The sequence below is a fragment of the Spermophilus citellus genome (assembly GCF_964194105.1).
Source record: "Spermophilus citellus genome assembly, chromosome: 10".
NCBI classification, from domain to species: Eukaryota; Metazoa; Chordata; class Mammalia; order Rodentia; family Sciuridae; genus Spermophilus; species Spermophilus citellus.
In genome coordinates this window covers 115,221,236-115,243,443 of record NC_138197.1, presented here as the reverse complement: position 1 = coordinate 115,243,443, position 22,208 = coordinate 115,221,236, and the positions used below count along the sequence as shown (strand labels likewise).

Genomic DNA, 22,208 nt, shown 5'->3' with positions numbered 1-22,208 from the left:
GACAGTCACTGAAGGGAGATTAAGAATAGCCTTCCTGGCTTTATTACAGAAGATTTCTATGAGGCAGTGATGACAGTGATTTTTTTTTTTTTTTTTTTTGGTGGGCTCAAACTTAACATGCCATTTGAATCAACCTTGATGTAACAGTTACATTCCCCCCCAAATTAGTCAAATGCATCGAAGTTGAGTTGGGGGATATCTCTTTGGCTATAACTTTTGTGAGTATACATACTACTGAATTTTTTTAACTATATAAATAAAACTTAAATTTTAAAAATGCTAAAAAAATTTTCCTGTACTTGCAAGAGTCAATATATAATTATAAAATGACTCAGGTGAGCATGGCTACTACTTGGACTTTATTTACTTACCTCAAGGTAAATAATCACAAAACTACCAAAGTGGACCTCAATTTTCATAACTCTGCTATAACTAGGTCACTTGATTCTTTGAATTTTGGCAATAACTTCAGCTCAACAGAGATTTACTGAATTTCTACTACATTCCAGGCACTGGGGATACAACGATGAACAAAACAAACCTATTTTTTTAGTCATTTACTAAATCATAAAAAATCTAAAACAAAACTCAACTAGTCATTGTTTGGAAATACCTACCAAGAGCTCTGCTGCATGGAAGCATACTCATTAAGACACTGTAAATGTAAAAAAGTATTCTGAGCAGAACAGGAAAAGAAGATAAAACACAACTTGTATTTCTAAAAATAACACCCATTCTGAAAGTATTTGTAGAAAGTATTTTTCCTCTGGCTGAGGGTATCTTTAAGCAGGTCATAAAACCTTAGAAATTAAAACTTATAATAGAAAGACTATATACCATATGATGTCTCAACAGAATTTCATCAGATGCACTTTAGTTTTACTATTTCAAAGACATCTGGAGAGGAAAAAAATGTGACTATTACAGAGTTTCACAGCTAATAAAGGACCATCATGGGATCCTAAAATAAAAAAGTTTCTAGACTGAAGCCAAATTTCACTACACCTTTACAGGATCCACAAAGACACAACATAAAAAGACCTTTTTCCTAGCCAGTCGTGGCGGTGCACGTCTATAATCCCAGCGGCTCAGGAGGCTGAGGCAGGAGGATCGGGAGTTCAAAGCCAGCCTCAGCAACTTAGTGAGGCACTAAGCAACTCAGTGAGAACTTGTCTCTAAATAAACCACAAAAAAGGGCTGCAGATGTGGTTCAGTTGTCAAGCACCCTTGGGTTTAATCTCTGGTACCAAAAAAAAAAAACAAACAAACAAAAAAAAAAAACGCCTTTTTTTCTAAAACCATTTTTAATAGTATAGTTAATTAAATACTGCCACAAAAAGAAATATATGTACTAAATAAAAGAATATAGTGACTTCAGCTGAATATGCACTTATGTCTTTCCTTCTAAAACCCTTTTAAAATGGCAAGGTCAAGAGAATGGAAAAGGGAAGATGGCGGCGAAGGGAGTGCAGCACACCAGTACGCTGCACCACTGTGCGGGAGAAACACGAGGTGAAGTGGCTGAAGGCTACCTTGGTGGGAATCCCCAGTGAAATTGAGGTGCTCCAGAATCTAGAGGACAGAATTCCAGCGCGCGGGATTCGGCTGCAGGGGCTTGGTCGCAGGCGATTTCTCCGCACGGAGGGAAGCAGTACCTGGTCGGCGGACCGCCCCGTGGATGGAGTCTGGGACGCGCCCGAGTTAATTAGCGGCAAGGTACCAGAGAGGGATTACAGTGAAGCGGATTCTGCAGGCTCCTGCCAGTGGCACACTGGCCGCGCTGAGTGCTGAGTTCCAGCTTTGAAACAGAGGAGAGAACTGGTCCAGTTCGATTCCCGACACCGGTCGGAACACGGAGGAGGACAGCAGCCGCCATCATGGAGAGCTGATGCAATCATCCCTGTTTTCTACTGATCTCAGCTCATTCAACTACAGAACAGGTGATTCCAGGCTGGTATTTGCCTGCGTCGCGCAGACAGATCGCTCAGGCTCGGGACTGGAAAATCTGAGGAGAATACTCTTCAGGCCTCACCCCTGGCAAGGCGGGCGCCGGGCTTTGAGCGGCCAGATTCTAGTTCCCCGGGTTGCTTTGGCCCAGGGCGGGAGATCCTTCGGGGACTCCGGGCGGAGGCCAGTTACAAGTGGATTGTGCGCTGAGGGGCGGCGTGGCTCTAACTCCCGGAACAGTTTTGGCCCGGGGCTAGGGAACCCGCGGCAACTGCGCTTTGACCCTGCCCCTGTCTGAGCGTACACTGAGCTGGGAGAGGTTGGAGCTGCCAGGCTCGGGCTCCCGGGGCTGCCTGGGCCTGAGGCTGGGGTACCTCTGTGGAGCCTGATCCTAGCAGAGTGTGGCAGGGATCGGAGAGGCTGGGTTCTGGCTCTCGTGGCTGCTTGAGCCCAGGGCCGCGGAGCCTGCGGGGACCGCGAGCTGAGGCCAGCCACAAGTGAAACTTGCGACGAGGGGCAGCGGGACTCTGTCTCCTGGAACAGTTTTGGCCCGGAGCTGGGGAGCCCGCGGGAAGTGCGTCTTAGACTCTGCTCCCAGCGGAGCCTGCACCGAGCAGGGAGAGTCTGGTGCGGCCAGGCTTGGGCACCGAGCAGGGAGAGTCTGGTGCGGCCAGGCTTGGGCTCCCGGGGCTGCTTTGGCCTGGGATTGGGGAACCCGCGGCGGTTGCCCTGAGGAGCCTGCTCCTAGCAGAACGTGGCGGGGATCGGAGAGACCGGCTCCTGGCTCCCGAAGCGGCTCTGGCTCAGGGTTGGGGATCCTACAGGGACTGCTTCTTGGTCCGGGTCCTGCTGGGTGCTGCGGGGGCCTGGGGGGCAGAGTGGAGCTGCCTCCTGCGCCCAGAGCAGGCTAAGGGTCCCGCCGGTGTGGTATCGCGACACCCCAACTGCAGCTGGGGCCGAGGAGAGTATCCGCCCACGCCTGGAACAGGACCAACGACCCGACGGCAGGGTAGCCAAGTCAACCCACTTGGAGTGGAGGCCGTGAAGAGCTGCCGTCTGACCCTGCAAGGTAGGCAGTCCTGCGTCCCACTGGCAGGACAGGCTCGGCAGCCTGCCAGTGTGGTGGACGAGTAGCATCGAGGCAGTCACGTCACACTGGTTGGAGTGGGGGTTGAACAGAGCCGCCGCCAGCGTCCGGAAGGAGCCCAGAGACCCGTTGGAGAGGCAGTTAGGTACCCCCACTGGGAGTGGGGGTTGAGCAGAACTGCCGCCCAGGCCCGCAGGGTGGGCAGATCTGAGACCCACCGGCGGAACAGGCTTGGAGGCCGACCAGCGTGGTAGACACGTCACATCAATTGGACTAGGGGTGGAGAAGAGCTGCTGCCCACATCCGGATCAGGACCAACGATCCGAGGACGTGGTAGGAACGTCACCGCAATTGGAGTGGGGGCAGAGTAGAGCAGCCACCCGTGCCCGCAGGGCGGGCAGACCTACGACCAACCAGCGTAGTGGATAGATCACCCTGATTAGAGGAGGATCACAGCCACTACCCGCCCTACAAGAGAGATATCCCAACTATACAAGAGCAATATAAATAAACAGGGGGAAAAATTTCAAAAACACAACAGTTTCACCAAGCAGAAAGAAACGCAAGCAACATGAAAAGACAAGGAAAGAAAGGACCACAAGCAATGCAGGTCAACTCAACTCTAGAAGAGGTAATAGCTGCAACAGATGGAATGTCAGATAAAGAGTTCAGGATATACATGCTTCAGATGATCTGGACTCTCAAGGAAGACATGAGACACCAAAATCAGACAATGAAAGATCACATTGACAAGGAACTACAGAAACAAATCCAGGAAGTAAAAGATCAATTTCACAGGGAGTTAGAAGTAATAAAAAACAAACAAATAGAAATCCTAGAAATGCAGGAAGCAATAAACCAACTTAAAACCTCAATTGACAATACTACCAGCAGAATAGATCACTTAGAAGATAGAACATCAGACAATGAAGACAAAGTATTTCAACTTGAGAAGAACATAGACAGTTCAGCAAGACTGCTAAGAAACCATGAGCAGAACATTCAAGAAATATGGGATAACATTAAAAGACCAAACTTAAGAGTCATTGGGATACAAAAGGGCACAGAGCTCCAAACCAGAGGAATGAACAATCTACTCAATGAAATAATACGAGAACACTTCCCAGACTTGAAGAATGAAACAGAATCCCATATCCTAGAAGCCTACAGGACGCCAAAAGTGCAAAATCATAAGAGATCCATACCTAGACACATTATAATGAAGATGCCCAACATACAGAATAAGGAGAGAATTTTAAAAGCTACAAGAGAAAGAAAGCAGATTACATTTAGGGGCAAACCAATCAGGATAACAGCTGATCTCTCAACACAGACTCTGAAAGCTAGAAGATCCTGGAATAACATTTTTCAAACACTGAAAGAAAATGGGCTCCAACCAAGAATCGTGTATCCGGCGAAATTAAGCTTCAGGATGGAAGATGAAATTAAAACCTTTCACGATAAACAAAAGTTAAAAGAATTCGCAGCTAGAAAACCATCTCTTCAAAAAATCCTTGGCAAAACATTACAGGAAGAGGAAACTGAAAATAACATTGAAAACCATCAGTGGGAGGTAGGACAGTAAAGGGGGGAAAGTAATCAAAGAGGAAAACTAATCAGGTTTAGTAACATAAATAAACAAATATGACTGGAGGAACAAACCAAATCTCAATAATAACCCTAAATGTCAATGGCTTAAACTCACCAATTAAGAGACACAGGCTAGTCGAATGGATCACAAAACAAGACCCAACAATATGCTGCCTACAGGAGAAGCATTTGATAGGAAAAGACATACATAGACTGAAGGTGAAAGGTTGGGAAAAATCATTCCACTCATATGGACTGCGGAAACAAGCAGGAGTGTCCATACTCATATCAAACAAAATAGATTTCAAGCCAAAGTTAATCAAAAAGGATAAAGAGGGACACTGCATACTGCTCAAGGGAACCATACACCAACAAGACATAACAATCATAAATATATATGCCCCAAACAATGGTGCAGCTACATTCATCAAGCAAGCTCTTCTCAAGTACAAGAGTCTAATAGACCACCATACAATAATCATGGGAGACTTCAACACACCTCTCTCACCACTGGACAGATCTTCCAAACAAAAGTTAAATAAGGAAACTATAGAACTCAACAACACAATTAACAACCTAGACTTAATTGACATATATAGAATATACCACCCAACATCAAGTAGTTACACTTTTTTCTCAGCAGCACATGGATCCTTCACAAAAATAGATCATATATTATGTCACAGGACAACTCTTAGACAATATAAAGGAGTAGAAATAATACCATGCATCTTATCTGATCATAATGGAATGAAACTGAAAATCAACGATAAAAGAAGGAAGGAAAAATCATGCATCACGTGGAGAATGAACAATAGGTTACTGAATGATCAATGGGTCATAGAAGACATCAAGGAGGAAATTAAAAAATTCTTAGAGATAAATGAAAACACTGACACAACATATCAGAATCTATGGGACACATTGAAAGCAGTTTTAAGAGGAAAATTCATTGCTTGGAGCGCATTCCTTAAAAAAAGAAAAAACCAACAAATAAATGATCTCATATATCATCTCAAAATCCTAGAAAAAGAAGAGCAAAATAACAGCAAAAGAAGTAGAAGGCAAGAAATAATTAAAATCAGAGCTGAAATTAATGAAATCGAAACAAAAGAAACAATTGAAAAAATTGACAAAACCAAAAGTTGGTTCTTTGAAAAAATAAATAAAATTGACAGACCCTTAGCCATGCTAACGAAGAGAAGAAGAGAGAGAACCCAAATTACTAGCATACGGGATGAAAAAGGCAATATCACAACAGACACTTCAGAAATACAGAAGATAATCAGAAATTACTTTGAATCCTTATACTCCAATAAAATAGAAGATAGTGAAGGCATCGATAAATTTCTTAAGTCATATGATCTGCCCAGATTGAGTCAGGAAGATATTGACAGCCTAAACAGACCAATAACAATAGAGGAAATAGAAGAAACCATCAAAAGACTACCAACTAAGAAAAGCCCAGGATCGGACGGGTATACAGCAGAGTTTTACAAAACCTTTAAAGAGGAACTAACACCAATACTTTTCAAGCTATTTCAGGAAATAGAAAAAGAGGGAGAACTTCCAAAGACATTCTACGAGGCCAACATCACCCTGATACCTAAACCAGAGAGAGACACTTCAAAGAAAGAAAACTACAGACCAATATCTCTAATGAACCTAGATGCAAAAATCCTCAATAAAATCCTGGCGAATCGGATTCAAAATCGTATCAAAAAAATTATACACCATGATCAAGTAGGATTCATCCCTGGGATGCAAGGCTGGTTCAATATACGGAAATCAATAAATGTTATTCACCACATCAATAGACTTAAAAATAAGAACCATATGATCATCTCGATAGATGCAGAAAAGGCATTCGACAAAGTACAGCATCCCTTTATGTTCAAAACTCTAGAAAAATTAGGGATAACAGGATCGTACCTCAACATTGTTAAAGCAATCTATGATAAGCCACAGGCCAGCATCATTCTGAAGGGAGAAAAATTGAAGGCATTCCCTCTAAGATCTGGTACAAGACAGGGATGCCCTCTCTCACCACTTCTGTTCAACATAGTCCTCGAAACACTGGCCAGAGCAATTAGACAGATGAAAGAAATTAAAGGCATAAAAATAGGAAAAGAAGAACTTAAATTATCACTATTTGCAGACGATATGATTCTATACCTAACAGACCCAAAAGGGTCTACAAAGAAACTATTAGAGTTAATAAATGAATTCAGCAAAGTGGTGGGATATAAAATCAACACGCATAAATCAAATGCATTCCTGTATATCAGCGACAAATCCTCTGAAACAGAAATGAGGACAACTACTCCATTCACAATATCCCCCCAAAAAATAAAATACCTGGGAATCAACCTAACAAAAGAGGTGAAAGACCTATACAATGAAAACTACAGAACCCTAAAAAGAGACATAGAAGAAGACCTCAGAAGATGGAAAAATATACCCTGTTCATGGATAGGCAGAACTAACATCATCAAAATGGCGATATTACCAAAAGTTCTCTATAAGTTCAATGCTATCCCAATCAAAATCCCAACAGCATTTCTTGTAGAAATAGATAAAACAATCAGGAAATTCATATGGAATAATAAAAGACCCAGAATAGCAAAAACAATGCTAAGCAGGAAGTGTGAATCAGGCGGTATAGCCATACCAGACTTCAAACTATACTACAGAGCAATAGTAACAAAAACAGCATGGTACTGGTACCAAAACAGGCGAGTGGACCAATGGTACAGAATAGAAGACACAGTAACCAATCCGCAAAACTACAACTATCTTATATTTGATAAAGGGGCTAAAAGCATGCAATAGAGGAAGGATAGCATCTTCAACAAATGGTGCTGGGAAAACTGGAAATCCATTTGCATCAAAATGAAACTGAATCCCTTTCTCTCGCCATGCACAAAAGTTAACTCAAAATGGATCAAGGAGCTCGATATTAAATCAGAGACACGGCGTCTGATAGAAGAAAAAGTCGGCTATGATCTACATACTGTGGGGTCAGGCTCCAAATTCCTCAATAGGACACCCTTAGCGCAAGAGTTAACAACCAGAATCAACAAATGGGACTTACTCAAACTAAAAAGTTTTCTCTCAACAAAAGAAACAATAAGAGAGATAAACAGGGAGCCTACATCCTGGGAACAAATCTTTATCCCACACACTTCAGATAGAGCCCTAATATCCAGAGTATACAAAGAACTCAAAAAATTAGATAATAAGATAACAAATAACCCAATCAACAAATGGGCCAAGGACCTGAACAGACAATTCTCAGAGGAGGACATACAATCAATCAACAAGTACATGAAAAAATGCTCAACATCGCTAGCAGTCAGAGAAATGCAAATCAAAACCACCCTAAGATACCATCTCACTCCAGTAAGATTGGCAGCCATTAAGAAGTCCAACAACAACAAGTGCTGGCGAGGATGCGGGGAAATGGGTACACTTGTTCATTGTTGGTGGGACTGCAAAATGGTGCAGCCAATTTGGAAAGCAGTATGGAGATTTCTTGGAAAGCTGGGAATGGAACCACCATTTGACCCAGCTATTCCCCTTCTCGGTCTATTCCCTAAAGACCTAACAAGAGCATGCTACAGGGACACTGCTATATCGATGTTCATAGCAGCACAATTCACGATAGCAAGATTGTGGAACCAACCTAGAAGCCCTTCCATAGATGAATGGATTAAAAAAATGTGGCATTTATACACAATGGAGTATTACTCTGCAATAAGAAATGACAAAATCATAGAATTTGGAGGGAAATGGATGGCATTAGAGCAGATTATGCTAAGTGAAGCTAGCCAATCCTTAAAAAACAAATGTCAAATGTCTTCTTTGATATAAGGGGAGTAACCAAGGACAGGGTAGAGACGAAGAGCTGGAGAAGAAGATTAACATTAAACAGGGATGATAGGCGGGAGGGAAAGTGAGAGTTAAGGGAAATTGCATGGAATTGGAAGGTGAGCCTCAGGGTTATACACAATTACATATAAGAGGAAAGGAGGAGTAGGAGAAAAATTATATAAGTGGAAGAAACGATTTATAGTAGAGGGGATGGAGAGAGAGAAGGGGAGGGGAGGGGAAGGGAGGGGGGACAGTGGAGAATGGGATAGACAGCAGAATACATCAGTCACTAGAAAGGCAATTTGTAAATCAATGGAAATGTAACTGATGTGACACAGCAATCTGTATACGGGGTAAAAATGGGAGTTCATAACCCACTTGAATCAATCTGTGAAATATGGTATATTAAGAACTATGTAATGTTTTGAACAACCAACAATAAAATAATTAAAAAAAAAAAAAGAGAATGGAAAAGGGAGGACTGGGGTTGTGGCTCAGTGGTAGAGTGCTTGCTTAGCATGTGTGAAGCACTGGGTTCAATCCTCAGCACCACATATAAATAAATAAATAAAGGTCCACTGACAATTAAAATACACACACATATATACATATATACAAATAAAAGAAATTCTAAATGTTTAAAAAACAAAAAAAAGTGGGGGGAGGATGGGAAAGGAGACAGTGACACAATGTTGGAGCTGGAAAGCAGGAAAATGGTGACTAATGCAACAGAACCAAGAAAACAGAACCCTAAAAACAACAGAGAAAAACAAAAACCAGATGCTACAAACTCCTGAAATGCTCAGAAATTGGAGGCTCTAAGGATATCCAAAGGTGGGCATGAGGATGGGCTACGAACAGAAGTCCAGGACTCCTGGGAAAACAGCAGTGGCTCAGGCATCGTTCATTAGTCTCCCTGAAGCCATCTAATAAAAGCAGTCAGAGTAACTAGAATAACACAACCAAAACTGCACTAATGATATCTGTAAGACCATGTTAAGTGACAAGGTATCCCCACAAACCCCAAGATACAAATGGATGGAGACAAATAGAGCCATAAGACCTGCATGGGATTAACATCTATATAGGAAGAAGCAGAGAATCCCAAAGAAGCCTAGCAACACTTCCTGGACCAACCAGAAAAGAGCAGCAGAAACTGAGTACAGGAGGAGTAGGTACCGTCTGGAGAGGTAGACCAGCCTGGGCCATGAACTCTCCGAATTAACCATGAAAACCCTGCAAGGAGTAGAAACAGAATCTAAACTAAGCAGAACAAAGATGATACAACAAAGGAAAGAGAAGGTCCAAAAACAACAGGGGAAAGGTAGCAGAATACAACAGACACTAATATGGCATTATGTAAAAATGTGAATATGTAACAGATGTGATTCTGCAATCTATATTTGGGGTGAAAATGGGAGTTCAAAACACAATTTGAGTCTAATGTATGAAAGATGATATATCATGAGCTATGTAATGCTTTAAATAATCAATAAAAAATTAAAAAAAAAACAACAGGGGAATGCAAGGTGCGAAGAGATCTCATGAAAATAAGAATGCATTTTTAACATTTATAAAAATGAAAGATTAGAGGCGAGAAGCTAGAAAGGTAAGAAACACAAATGGGTTTCATCTAAGTCCATGTGCATAATCTGAATGCACTCCAGAAGTGATATGCTTAAAATGCTCACTAGAATTCAGGCACATTCAAAATGTTCTTTTGCTAGAGAAATGTTCCTTTGTTCTTCTCCCTAATAGTATATGTGTTAGGAATTCATTAGTTCTCTATTTTTCTGACCTGTTAAAACAGTAGAAAAAACTGCTGCTGAATCCCAAAGTTATGAGAAAAGGGGAATAAATTGCAGAATAATGCTGCTACAGACAATAAAAACACACCAGAATCTTGAATTATAAGGTACCAGCACCATCTAGGATAGAACTGGAGTTTGGAGAACAGAGGGAGCAAGTGAAATACAGAACAAATGCTGACCTCTAGCATCTATTCCTAGTTCTCTTCCACCTAATTCTGAGAACCCATCAGCCAGATTTATCCTCCAGGCAGAAAATTGCCAGATTCTTTTCTAGGAATCTGAGGAGAAAAAGACAAAAGACCCAGAAATACTAACAGAAAGGTTTCCCATCCAGTTTACTTTTCAGAGAAGGTCTCAGTCAACACAGAAAGTTTTAAATGAGCCTTTTCACAGCTATCTCAGGTACCCAATGATCACTGCATGGCTAAAGAAGCCTTTAAAACAAAGGCCAAAGCAACCAAACAGAAAAGATAACTTGGAGGGCAAAAAGTGTGAGTGTGAGTGTGTGTGTGTGTGTGTGTGTGTGTGTGTGTGTATACGCTCCCACACCCATGTGTATGCACGTGTGCAGGCAATTTACATATTTATATGTAAACTGCATATTTATATATAAAATATATAATTTCTACATACATTGTATATGTGTGTATGTATCTCCTCATATAGGAAAGAGAAGATATTCCATCTATAAAAAAAGAACATAAAGCTCTTCCAAAAAAATAAACAATAAGGGATGGGATGCAGCTCAGTGGCAAAGCATCTGCCTTGCATTCACAAAGCCCTGGGTTTGACCCCCATTTCCAAAAAAGACAAAAAAAAAGAACCCTACCAAGATTAAATAATAAGAATAGACTCTTGGGCATTAAAATAAAAAGAAAAAAATAGAATAAAACAGAAATAAAATGAAAAATGGTAGAAATTTAAAACTCGATAAAAAGGCTGAAAGGTAAAACTAAGGACACTTCCAGGAAATAGAGCACAGTGTAGAAAGCTGAAATATAGAAGATGAAAACTAGATGATCCAGGAGCCAACATCTAAATGAGAGGTGTTACAGAAAAAGGAGGCAGATTCAAACCTAATATATATATATGTAATTAAATATATATGTATGTAAAATGTACATGTAGATATATATAGATATAAAAGAAATAATTCAAAGTGAACTTCCTAAATTAAAAACAATACATTTCCAATTAAGATACTAAACATACAAAACAATGAATGAAATCAAACACACACCAAAACACATGAAATTTCTCTGAAAAATAAGACCCTAAAATCTTCCACAGAGAAAGATTAGGAAACAGAATGGCTTCAGACTTCTCAACATCAACTTTGAAATTTGGAGGAAAATGAAGTAATAACTTCAAGTTTTAAGATAAAATGATAGTTTTCAACTATGACTCGAGAAAGGCTGAATTATAAATGTATTCATAGTATCTTTAATACACAAAATCTACTTAGTCATAGTAATAATACTAAAGACCTAAAGAAAATTTTGTCATACTGCATTAGGACAATGGGGTGTGTGCATGTGTATACATACATATGCTAGAGGTAGAACGGGGGGAGGAAAAAGAAAAGCCAAATCTGCACCTTACAATAGGGAAGCCAGTAGATAATTCCTCAGATAGGAAAATCCACAATAGCACTATCAGCAGGCCATATGGAGGTAAGAAGGTAAATATATCAAAATAAACTCTAAAAGCTAAAAGTAGTAATTCTGAAGAATTAGAAATGGGAAGAGTTATACTTTTCATAATAAGCCTCTTACTATTATCTGAGTTTTTAAAGTATGTTCATGAAACTTTAATGAAAATTAAAGTAAATTTAAAAAGAACATATAGTAAGTCCACGATCTTCACTCCTTTTTTCATAGAATTTCATCCCTGTAATAACTGTTATTCTTTATAAGAATGAAATTATTTTAATCAGATTTTATTAGTGCAATTACATAAATGTGGCAAAAATTTTATTTACTGATACAAATATAAATACCAAGGCAGACAAAAGAATTCAAATGAATCTTGGATTTTCAAAACAAACAACCTTCCAGTGGGGAGTTCTAAATCAAACTGCTCACCACACACAAACAAAGGTAAGAAACACAAATGGGTTTCATCTAAGTCCATGTGCATAATCTGAATGCACTCCAGAAGTGATATGCTTAAAATGCACACTAGAATTCAGGCACATTCAAAATGTTCTTTTGCTAGAGAAATGTTCCTTTGTTCTTCTCCCTAATATTACGTGTGTTAGGAATTCATTAGTTCTCTCACCTGAATTGAAGAATCATCTGAACTTGAAATGAGAGTCTTCTCATCAGCTGTAAACTGGATGTGCCGTACAGCTTTCTTGTGACCAGCCCTGGACTGGAAGACTCTGTTGTTTAGAAGTTCTAAAATCTTCAAAGTAGAAAAACACAGAAACTTAATACAAAGAAATTAAGCAATACCTAGGCATTACGCCCTCAAAGATACTAAAAGAAAATAGGATGAGAGAAGGGTACAGAATTCCCCTCTCATAGTTCTTTCAGTTAACTAAAAATACACAAGTGAATGGGACACATATATACACATAAATGCATATATACACATTAGCACACACCATGTAAAATCAAACATTCACTGGAATGGCCAGATGGCAGGAGGAACCAGTGATCCCTCTGAATACTCAACTACCCAATTCATCAATTAAGAGGCAGTCCAGGCTTAGCCTCCAAAAAAAAAGACATTTATGATGGATGAGAAAGAAAAACAGTAAATATCCTGGATAAGACAAGGCAAGCTCTTCACAAAACATCAGAGATGAGAAAAGATAAAGGATGACAAGACTTAAGAAGGCTAAGAACTAACGTGCCAAATGCAGAGATTCATAAATTAGTAATAGAAACTAAAAATAATAATAATAATAATGACTGTCAAAAATGCTCTCAAATGAACTTACACCCTCACAAAAGTAAATATGGTTTCTTAGCCCAAATTAAAACGTAGTCAAGAAAGCCGAAGGAAAATAACAATGGAGTTAAATTCAAATCTAACCCATATGTTTACAAATTGGCCCCTTGGAAAACAAAGGGAAGTAATGGTTTGGATCTGGAATGTCCTCCCAAAGCTCACGTGTTAAAGACTTGGTCCCCAGTGCAGCAATGTCCAGAGGTGGGACTCTGGGGAAGTGACTGGATCACGAGGTACTAACCTCATCAGTGGATTAATCCATTGATGAATTCATAATCCGAATGGACTGTTGGGAGGAGGTGGAAACTGTAGAAAGGGAGCCTAGTTAAAAGAGAGTGGGTCCCTAGGGGCATGCCCGTGGGATTTCATCTTGTCCCCAGCCCCTCCTCTCTGATTCCTGGCGGCCATGAGGTAAACAGCTTTCCTTGCCACACTCTTCTGCTATGACGTTTCTGTCTTGCTACAGGCCCAAAAGCAATGAAGCCAGTGGAGCATAGACAGAAAATTCTGAAATCATGAATCAAAATAAATCTTTCCTCTGCTAAGTAGTTCCTCTCAGAACTTTTTTGTCCAAGTGAAGAAAAGCTGAAACAGAACTGTGTGAATGGGAGCCTTCCTAAGTGAGCAGGATAGACAATTTCATAATTCTTCCAGGGAAGGCAGGGTAGCATAATAGTGGAGCGCAAAGGCTCAGAGACCTGCCTTTGAACACTGGTTCTACTAATTAGGAAAGTTGTAGAAATGAAGCGTTCAGACGTTTGTAAAACAAGAATAACAGTATCTAACACTGGGATGTTGTAAGAATTCAATGAGAGCATCTGACACAGTAAATGTCTAATAAATGCTAGTTGCTATTATTTAGGCTGAACCATATGAAATTGCCATTTTATACGTTAAAACTGGATTTAGAAAGTCAGATATTGGTAATTTCACACAGTTCATTGTGTGTGTGTGTGTGTGTGTGTGTATATATATATATAATGGGTGTGTATATATAATGTTTGAGGACTAAGGATGTAGTAGGCTTGTTTCTAGATACTTTGATGGTTAAAAACAAAAGGAACATGGTTGGGATGTAGTTCAGTGGTGGAGCACTTGCCTAGCATGCTCAAGGGTCTGGGTTCAATCCCCAGCAACACAAAAAAACAACCAGGTAAAAGAAAAAGAAGAAAGAAGAACCTTTTTCAGAACAAATAATAATATACAACAATTTGTATATTATTATATACAAATATATATATAAAGATTATATATATATATATATACGCACACACATAAAGGAAAGGGAAGACTAAGATTTACCTCTAAATGTTCAATTATCTCTTATAGCACCCATCTTAACAATGAATTTTTCATAATAATGAAGAAAAAAATGAAGTCTTGACTCCAAATCCATGCTACAATGACCACAGGAAGTACATAATAAAATTGATGTCATTTCTTTCTTCATTTTGTGTATTAGCATTCAATCTCTTCTTTGTGGAACAATATAGACTTGAAAATATTTGTGTAATTCCCTATGAAAATGAATCTAAAGTAAAGTAAATATGGCCAATGAGCCTAGGTGAGACAAACTGAGAGAAGGAGCCAATGTTCTCAAAAAATTATTATACAAAAATGTGTTCTTCTGTGATGAATTTCACTTGTAATAAATACTATTTTTATCCAAATTATTTTTTTAAAGATTTTTTAAAGATGGACATATATCTTTATTTATTTATTTTTATGTGATGCTGAGGATCAAACTCAGTACCTCACATGTGTAAGGCAAGTGCTCTACCACTGAGCTATAATCTAAGCCCCCCAAATTATTTTTATTATACGACCTTTTCTGCCTATAACCTGATTCCACTTTTAGTTATTTGGTCTTGTTAGATAAGTCAAGGATTTCAGGTGGTGAGCAGATGTACTTCTAACACCAAATGCTAAAAAGGCAAGCATAGCCCACCCTGCACTGAAACTCCCAAGGAGTTATCAGGACCAAAATGGAAACAATTTACATTCCACACCTATGAGCTTCTAAGAGGAGGAGAAAAAAATGCTTTTGTGTAGTTGGCTAAATCTCAGTGTTTGAAATGTGTGCAGAACAACAAAAACACTAGGTAGAAAATAAAAATACAAAAAGCATGAGGTAAAGGCAATCTGAAAATTTACAACCACCTGGAAAAGGCTCTCACAGAACAATGCCTAACAGATCACAGGGAGACTTGTCTAGTATGCACGTGTAGAATGCCAGGCATGTGCTTAATTTTAAATAAATTACTCTCCCGCACAGTTCTGAAGACTAGAACTGAATACCTCAATGGCACCATCTTCATCTCCAAATGCCACATACTGAAGATGTGGGCTCAAGCAACAGCAGCTAACTTTAGCTTCAGTCAGGTAATCAACTTGACCTGTTTTTCCATTAATGAGCTGAAAAACAAGGCACATCAGTTATTAGGTTGTGGGAGCAGTTTTTCTTCTTTAGAACACAGGCCTCAATTGGAAACAAAATAAAACACAGAAAATAATTAACGGGAGCTCCCTGGGGAACAATGAAGCTACATCCCTGTCTCAGCAGCTGTATTTAGCACTTCATGCTTTCATTTCATTTCATCATAAAATAAAAGCCTTAAAATGTTTAAAAGCAGCTTCTATGCCCACCACCTGAGACACATCTGTCTGATTCGTAATCCCACAGCTAGGTCCATACCCTGTTTTCCATTTTTTCACAAAGTTCATTTTTAATAGGGTTATCATTTGTTAAAATATATTTTTCTGATATTTTTCAAAAGGGTTGGTGAAACAGGACTGAAACAGACATACACAAAAAGACAAATCTAAATTTAAACAGGACTTTTTCCTCCAAATCACTCACATAGCATGGCAATTTTAAGAATTTTTAAGGGAGAGGGGCACAGAGTAAAGGGATACTGGAGAAGTACCCATAAGCATAATTTATGTGATTGAATCTGTAATATTTAACTAAGGTTACCAAATTTCATAATCAAATGCTAATAATTACTTTTTGAAATCCCACACAAAAAAGTTGCCTTATCACTCAACTAAGATATGCGATCTAGAAAACTATTTCTCTAGCTTACAACTGTCAGATATTCCTTTTTTCCTTAGCGTCACAATCTAAAATTCTTGAATGATTTTTCAAAATGAAACAAGCAAGCAAATTTGTTTCAGTTACACAGATTACAGAGTCAACTAGGTTCAATCCTCAGCACCACTAAAAAATGAAAAAGAAAACAAAAAAATATATAAGGCACTAATATAATCCATCTGGAAAAAAGATGAACTCAAGTTGCATCTTGAAAAAGAATCTGCAGGGGAAGAAGGAATACACTACCTACCCCCAGCTCTTCTCTGGCTGCTGCTCTTACCACCTTTCTCAGCCACAACTCACTGTCACTCAGTTACGCTAACTCCTCCTAGGTCCACTACCCAGCTGTTCTGCATGGTCTGGCCACCATGAAGGCAGTCTCTTGTGTTGATCTTCCATGTCGGATTTGCTTTTTCCTGCTGTTACTGCTCACAATACTACCCCCGCTTCCAGACTTCTCTACCAACACAGTGCCCACTGCACTGGACTTCTATTTGGAGGAAACTTTACTCAAGGCACCAACCTAACACCAACCCAGTAGCACTAACTTGCTGCTAAATGCTAATATTCTTTAAGGCATCTGCTCTCTCTGTTACTACCATTCAGAGCTTCTAAATACCATTCCTCTGCCAACAGGCCTCTGGGAGCCTTTATCAATCAGTTGAAAAATGCCTTCCTCTTTATGTGTCCCACCCTAAAGTACACTGTTTGGGATCCTGAGCAATATAGTTCTTTCAGTGGTACATCACAATCTTTTCCTTCATGAGAACTAGTAAGCATTCAGAACAAATATACGAATGAATGAATGAATGAATGAATGAATGAATGAAAAGATGTGCTTCAGTACACAAAGTCCAGCTCCTTCCTCAGTTCTGATGACTCAGACTCCTTCCCCACTTAAGGTAATTTTTTTCTTTCGAAGAACTTATTATTTTTCCTCTGCAAAAATACTTCCATTAGTATGCTCATCCCTCTATACATTCCATCAGACATGTCTAAATCACTATTGTAAACAAGTTCAATTGTGTCCTCATGGTATCTCAAAGACTCCATGCCAATCAAGGAATGTGATCATAGATATCAATCAAAAAGAAGTGTGGTACAGTGAAGTAGCATCTAATTTAATTCTAAATGCTGGCATATCTAAGCTATAGCTCAAGACCCATATATTTATTCAACTAATTCCTATGGAGCATCTGTTAGAGCTATACAATTATGCCTGACACCAAGTCCAAAACAAACAATAATTTTGAGTTCAACCAAAATAATTTTTCAAATTATTTTCTCAAAAAAATACTCACTTGCAGATGTTTCATATTGTCAACTGCAAGGACCATCACGTCATTTTCTTGAAACACAACATCTACTTCTTGCTTTAACACTATAGCAGAGTTCTTACATACCTTCTTTGTCTCCCAGACCTGATTAAGATATAAAGAAACTAAAATGACTATATATTATAAGTTCATCCTCTAAGATAATATAAAGTTTTATTCTTAAAGCAAAACACAAGCCACGCTTCATAATTAAAATGTCTATAATACAAGAAAACTTCCAAATGTTGTATTATAACCCAACAATAAATATTTACTAACACATGCTATAGTGAGAAGCATTTAGTATTAGAAGTTGTGGGCTCTGGAGCCAAAATGCCTCAGTATGAATTCTAGTTTTACATAATGTTATAACTTTGAGCAGTCTATTAACCCATGCTACTCAAAGATAAACACCACCTGCTGCTTCTCAAACTGTTTGATACCAGACCACAAGAATATACCAGAATATAAATTAATTATATCACTAAACATACTGCAACAGTGTGTTTCTTAACACAGCTTTTTGTTTTGTTTTTAAAGAAGACCTTCTTGATGGAGGAAGCAGTAAGATGACTTATATTCTAGTTCCAGCTCAACAAGACTGAGACACATTAACTAGCAGTGACCTTTCTGGGCCCAACTAACCTTCCTGTGCCTATTTCCTCAGCTTCAAAAAGGACTGTTGTGAGAGTTAGGAAATTAATACACATATAGTACTTTTCACAATATCTGGCATACAGTAAGTACTAAATAAGTTTTAGATACAAACTGTATAAAACACTGTATTAGCTGCCATAGTGCCAAACAGGATCCATGGACACAAAGACCCATCTATGTGTGAATAGATCATGGAGCAGAGGAGCACTAGAGATGGGGAGTAAATTAAATCTTTTTTTTTAATCTTTTAATCTTTTTTTAAATTTTTTAATATCATTTTCTAGTTATAGGTGGACACCATATCTTTATTTTATTTTTATGTGGTGCTGAGGATTGAACCCAGTGCCTCATGCATGCTAGGCTAGTGCTCTACCTCTGAGTCACAACCCCAGCCCCTTAAGTCTGTTCTTAAAATCAGAATTTGATAAGTGTTCTTAGAAACTGACATAGAATTATATAGCATTAAGAGATATAAGACACATTCCCACAAATAAGGAAGGCTAGAGGGAACCTATAGGATGGTCAAGATTTCAAATGCAGAAATATAGGGAAATATGGTATTCAAAGCATAAAAATCACTTAAGCAAAAGTACAGAAAGCAGGAAACTACCGGGTTTTAGGAAAATCTGAGCAGTCCAATGTAGGTTACCTGTAGGAGTAAAATGAAAGACAGATTGGAACAGAATGAGATCATACTGTGAAGCTTAACGGCAGATTACGTTAGAAGTATTTCATAGGTAGTGGTGGGGGGGTATTTGTTTTAAGCAAATGCAAGGACCTGGGTTCAATCCATAGCATCCTCCCCACTCAAAAAAGACAAGACTATATTGCACATAAGGAAAATATCTTGAAAGCAGCATGTAGAAAGCTTGAAAGAAGACTGTGGGAGAGCCTAATGTAAGATAGGCAATAGATAATCAGACCCTAGGAATAGGAATGGAAAAGTTGAGACAATGATGAGAAAAATGAAAGGCAGAATATATTAGAATATGGGAATTCAAGTTAGAAGAAAGAGTCAAAAATTATTCTCAGGAATCAAGTGTAATATATGCAAATTAACCAAAATACAGTTTAATCATTGGACTTCCCATAGCACCTGACCCATGGTAATACTCAGTGAGTGTCTGAATGAATGAGATCATTAAAGTCCACAGAGTAGCACTTTTACAGGAAGAATATGAACCTCATAGCTTCCTACTTTATTCTCCCAATATCGCCCATCAATTTCTTAGTTGTAGAAAGTTTCACTCACCATCATAAATGTTTAAAATGAAAATCTCAGAATTTCTCACCCTGATTGTTTGGTCGTCAGAAGATGTCAAAAATGATGATCCATCAGGAGAAAACATCACACCATAAACCCAACTTAAATGTCCTCTGCAATCAGCTACCTTTACACATGAGTCTACATTCCATAACTACAGAATAAACACAGAATATAGGAAATAACATTCATAAACATTTTGAATATAGAAAGAAAACTTAAAATAGCAAGTATGGCTCAGCAATACCACCTCCATGAAAACAACCCCACAAACTATAATAATACAAAATGTCTTGTGGTAAAGATTATTCATTGTATGACTATTTTTAATAGCAAAAACTGAAAACAATCTAACCGTTTGTCCATAGGAAACCAAATGAATAAAACTACATTAATCACATGATGGAATACTATGTAAACTGCAGTGAGAAAAGCACCCTGATAATGGCTAATCTGTAGGATGTATTGTTAACTGAAGAAAAGCAAAATGCAGAAGAGTATACATACTATCTTTTATAAAAAACAGTTGGAAATATAAATATGGAAACATATGGATAGATACAGATATGGATATATATGCACACAGATATCTGCTTCTATACACTGTTATCTTTGGGGTAGGGTAGTATAATGGGGAAGAAGAATCAAGGATGATAGTGAGAGTTCTCTTATAAAACTTTGATTTTGGAATGATATAAATGTTTGTCTATTTTTTAAAAATCAATCTAAAAAAATAATAGCATGAATATAAGCAGCTTCCAGATACAGACTATTTTCCACTTCATCCCAAATGCTTGCAAAACCATAAATGAATGCACTAACTGTAACATGTACACATTTCTGTTGTTATTCATGCTTATTACAAATTGTCTTTGTCTGCAACCAGCCCAGCTGTATTTTGTCCTAGGTTCTGCTATAAATTACTCAAAAACATTCCAATCTAATGAAGTACCATATGTGCCTGAGTTCCTCTCATTACACTTTGATTACAGACCTACTTTATGATTTCAGATCTAGCATGGACAAAATAAGTACTTCATCACACGTCCAGTGGTTTTCATTCAGTGAATTAGTTCTATGGTTACAAACTAATTATATGAAATTTCCTCTGCCTTATCTCTAGAGTCTAAACTGGGATATATGGAGCTTAAAGCCAGAAATCAAAAACAATTCCACAACTGAAAAATCTCTCTTGAAAAAACTTAACAGCAATAATAATAACAACCCAATTAATAAATGGGAAAAAGAACCAAACAGACTTTTTGCAAAGAAGAAATACAAATGACCAACAAATATGTGAAAAAATGTTAAACAATCCTAACAATCAGGGAAATACAAATCAAAACTACATTGAGATTTCATCTCACTCCTGTTAGAATGGCAATCATTGAGAATACAAACAATAATAAATGCTGGCAAGGATGCATTGTTGGTGGGATTGCAAATCAGTATAATCACTCTGAAAAGAAGTATGGAGACTCCTCAAAAACTAGGAATGGGACCACCAGATGACCCAGTATCTCCTTCCTTAGTATTTATACAAAATAATTAAAATCAGCACACTATAGCTATACAGCCACTTCAATATTTACAGCAATGCAATTCACAACAGCCATGTTATGGAACTAGCCTGGAAGCCTGACAACAGATGGAACAGATAAAGAAAATGTGGTATATGTACAATGGAGTTTTACACAGCCATAAATATGTAAACACATTGATGGATATGGATGAATGGATATAAAGAATGAAATTATGGCATTTGCTGGTAAATGGATGGAACTGGAGAACATTATGTTAAGTGACATAAGCCAGACTCAGAAAGTCAAGGGTCAAATGTTTTCTCTCATATGTGAAAGCTAGGCAAAAATTAAGGGGGGGGGGAGTCTCATGGAAACAGAGATCACTGAAGCAGAGGAAGGGGACTGAGAGGAAGGGAACAGAGACCAAAACAAAAAAAAAAAGTGGGGGGGGGGGAGAATGGAATTGACCAAATTATACTAAGTACATATGAGTATATCACAGTGAATGTGAATTTTACCTGTATGTATACTTATAAAGCAGTAATTTTTAAAAACTATAAATAAATTGAAGACCAGTAGAATAGAGGAAAGGGAATAAGGGAAGCGGGGAGAAGAGAGAAAGAGAGGAGAAGTACTGGGGGTTGAAGTGGAACAAATTATATTCCATGCATGTATGATTATGTCAAAATGAACCCCAATATTATGTATAACTACAATGCACTAATAAAAACATTTAAAAAAAGAAACTCCTTCCTCTCTTCCCTCCTTGTTTTCTCCATCTCTTCCCACTCATTTCTTTTGTCACTCAGAGCCTCCTGAGCCAAGTCCCTATATTTCAAGAAGGAAGACATTGTTTTCTAGAGAGAAGAAGATATGTATGCAAGAGAGTAAGGGTCTTAGAAGTGTCAGGAAAGGTTGAAAGAGGGGTTGCTCCTTTACTCCTTCTAAAAATCCTGACAAAACTTGGAGAGGGGAAAATTCCAACCACATCTACCTTGAGAATCTATAAAGTTCAGGTTCCCTAGTAGATCTGACTCTTCTAATTCAAGATGTCTGCCCAAAAGAACCCTGCCCACACCACCTCGCTT

General features: G+C 38.5%; 1 protein-coding gene across 5 annotated transcripts in view; it reads right to left on the bottom strand.

Moving 5' to 3' along the window:
* APAF1 (apoptotic peptidase activating factor 1) overlaps positions 1 to 22,208 on the bottom strand; it is an 85,609-nt gene that overhangs the window by 12,861 nt on the left and 50,540 nt on the right. For all 5 annotated transcript variants that reach the window (XM_081309983.1, XM_081309981.1, XM_081309982.1 and 2 more), the window contains 4 exons: positions 19,626 to 19,751; positions 17,662 to 17,781; positions 15,565 to 15,681; positions 12,589 to 12,714 (listed from right to left, as the gene is read on the bottom strand). In XM_081309983.1, coding sequence (XP_081166109.1) covers positions 12,589 to 12,714; positions 15,565 to 15,681; positions 17,662 to 17,781; positions 19,626 to 19,751 — 489 coding nt within the window. The remainder of the gene's footprint in view (positions 1 to 12,588; positions 12,715 to 15,564; positions 15,682 to 17,661; positions 17,782 to 19,625; positions 19,752 to 22,208) is intronic.